General features: G+C 32.8%; 1 protein-coding gene across 1 annotated transcript; it reads left to right on the top strand.

The window, feature by feature from the left end:
- Window positions 1–135: 135 nt before the first annotated feature.
- On the top strand, window positions 136–2,129 carry LOC116349654 (DExH-box ATP-dependent RNA helicase DExH1-like). Its single transcript, XM_031781194.1, has 5 exons — window positions 136–370; window positions 474–922; window positions 992–1,214; window positions 1,289–1,637; window positions 1,708–2,129. Exons 2-4 carry the CDS (start codon window positions 541–543, stop codon window positions 1,602–1,604), a joined length of 921 nt encoding a protein of 306 aa, XP_031637054.1. The 5' UTR covers window positions 136–370; window positions 474–540; the 3' UTR covers window positions 1,605–1,637; window positions 1,708–2,129.
- The last annotated feature ends 562 nt before the right edge of the window (window positions 2,130–2,691 follow it).

Here is a 2,691-nt window from a genome sequence, read left to right as displayed (position 1 = left end):
TGGCGCCATCTCTATACACGAAATCCAAGTAATAGAACTTTTCAAGTTACGAAATAATCGCACATCGAATTGCGTTTCTTAAAAAATTGTTTGTAAACACTTTACTTGATTTTTCATAATTTAAAAAAACCTAAATAATATAATAAAAATATAGAATTTTTTTATATAGATAAATAAAATTTAATTTAGAATTAAAACATAATATATCATATGAATTGTGTATAGAATAGTGTGATTACATTGATATCTCTACAATGTACGTATTACGTATTGGAAAATCTCCAACATATATAGCGTACAAGTGAATAGAGCGAAATGTCAAAATTGTTTTACTGTTTGTAGTTTAATGTTGCGACGGAAAAAAATAATGGTAAGTATTATTATTATGTGTGATTGTTACAAAGCATTTTATTGAATTTTATTGGTTTTAATCGTTCATGTTTTTTTTTTGTGTATTAAACCGACTAAATCAGCCTTACTTTTGCAAAGATTGCAACGATATCGTTCAAATATGCAACAAAATTGAATCGATGTGCAAGAATGATCGGAAAAGACACGGGCGCATCTACACTCATAATATCCCTCGCTAATGAAGCGTTACAATTTGCTGAAAACACCGAAGACGCCGAAGCCTTAAATCCTGGTCGAGATTTATTGGATTTAGTCGAAATGTTGACGTCTAATCAGTCTATTGCGTTTGAAAATGTTTTGAATCAAACCGATCAAACCGCAGTTAATGCGAAAATCAAAGTTGATTTCAATTTCCAAAAGAACATATTAAGCGCCATTCCACCGATCCCACCTAAAAATAATGACGAAAGGCATCAACAGACAAGAGAGAATTTACCGATTTTCAAATCCCGTCATCAAATTATCGACACTATCAATCGAAATCAAGTGGTCGTTATATCAAGTCAAACAGGTTAGAATGTCTGCCATTTTCATTTTTTTATTGAGATTTTTTTTTTGATTTTCGTATGGATCTCAATAGGTTCGGGCAAAACCACTCAAATACCTCAGTATATCATGGAGGATTCTTTATTGCGCCAACAAAATTGTCGAATATATTGTACACAACCTCGTCGATTAGCCGCTACTTCAATCGCAAAAAGAGTTGCGCTAGAACGAGGAGAAGATATTGGACACTCAATCGGATACCAAATTCGTATGGAAAGTTGTATTTCTCCGATTACCAATTTGATCTATACGACAAGGTGATTGAATTCAAGTTGTATAGTTAAACTAGTAGCAAATTTGATAGAAATTCTAACAATTTAACTTTTTTCAGTGGATATTTATTGCGATATTTAATCGGATCGAAGAAACTTGTGTTCAAAAGTATCACACACTTGATATTGGACGAGGTTCATGAAAGGGAAAAAGTAACCGATTTCTTGATGATTTTTATTCGTGATGTTCTCAAATCAAATCCACACATGAAAGTCATCTTAATGTCTGCCACTCTTGACTCGGACATATTTTGTCAATACTTTGGCAATTGTCCAGTGATTAATGTTCCCGGCAACGTCAAATTGAAACCATGCACCTCGGTGAAGTTCTCATCAAGACCGGATACAAAACCAAAGAAATGGCTTCCTACATGATCAATGTTCCCGTACCAAATGTTATTGATGATGGTAAGTGTAACAACGACAACAAACCTTATAATTAGCGCTATAATAGCGAATTGATTTATGTATTTTTTAGAAATTGTGCAAAGTACACCAGCCACACCAGCTGGAGAATGGCCACAAACGCCACAATTACTTCAGCACGCATATTATATGACGTTTGGCCGACGTAATCAAATTGATCATGAGTTGTTATACCATGTCATTCATCATATTCACATGGACCAACCACTTGATGGTAGTATATTGGTATTTTTACCTGGATATGACGACATCATTGTACAAAAGGAAAAAATTGATTCATTTTGCCGGTCAATAAGAATTTGTAAACATTAATTAATATCATTTTTTTTTTAAAGATTGAAACGCAAACATACTGAACATACTGCGAATGTTTTAAATTAGTGTTTTCGGAAAACAACAAACTTATCGATTTAATGTAATGATAGTTGAAATTCAGTGTATTTAAGCCAAATTTCTATTTATTAGAAAATAGTAAGGAAGAATGTATGTATTACAAAATAGTTGTAAGAAAAATAAAAAGGAAACTTATTGGTAAACAATGTTTTTTTTTTTAGTTTTGTTTGTTTTAGAATACAAAGAAAAAGTCGAATTTTAATCGCAAATTTGCGTTAATCGTTGTTAGATTCTACATCGCCATTGTATCCGTTAACAGAACAGTCAGAACGTAGCTCAATATCCTTTTCAAATGTATCAGATCCATAAGATCCAATCGATTCTACAGCAACATTGTGGTAACGCGATAAATCAACCAAAGGTGCCCGGTTATAAATTGGATTGTTTGAATCCCAACTATTCGAACTCAGCGAACTCAGCACATCATTTTCATCTAATTCAATACGATAACGCGATAAATCAACCAAAGGTGCACGATTATAAGTTGGATTGTTTGAATCCCAGCTACTTTCGCCTAATAGATTGGAATACACAGAATATACCAATTAATAAAATTGCAAAATTTGCTGTTTAAGCGCTAAATAAAATGGCTTTTACCGTTTTCGTCTAGGTTTTCGTCATTGACAACAATTTCAGCATCTCC

The sequence above is a fragment of the Contarinia nasturtii genome, unplaced genomic scaffold (assembly GCF_009176525.2).
Source record: "Contarinia nasturtii isolate CC-2019 unplaced genomic scaffold, AAFC_CNas_1.1 Cnas_scaffold_3066, whole genome shotgun sequence".
In the NCBI taxonomy this organism is placed as follows: domain Eukaryota; kingdom Metazoa; phylum Arthropoda; class Insecta; order Diptera; family Cecidomyiidae; genus Contarinia; species Contarinia nasturtii.
Note: the sequence above shows the minus strand (reverse complement) of the source record. Positions and strands in the feature narration are given on the sequence as shown.

Bases quoted from the DNA above. Each gene is read 5' to 3' on its own strand.
- LOC116349654 (XM_031781194.1), top strand. From the start codon at position 541: ATGATCGGAAAAGACACGGGCGCATCTACACTCATAATATCCCTCGCT. The intron at 923-991 runs GTTAGAATGTCT...GGATCTCAATAG, and splicing joins CGTTATATCAAGTCAAACAG to GTTCGGGCAAAACCACTCAA. The intron at 1,215-1,288 runs GTGATTGAATTC...AACTTTTTTCAG, and splicing joins AATTTGATCTATACGACAAG to TGGATATTTATTGCGATATT.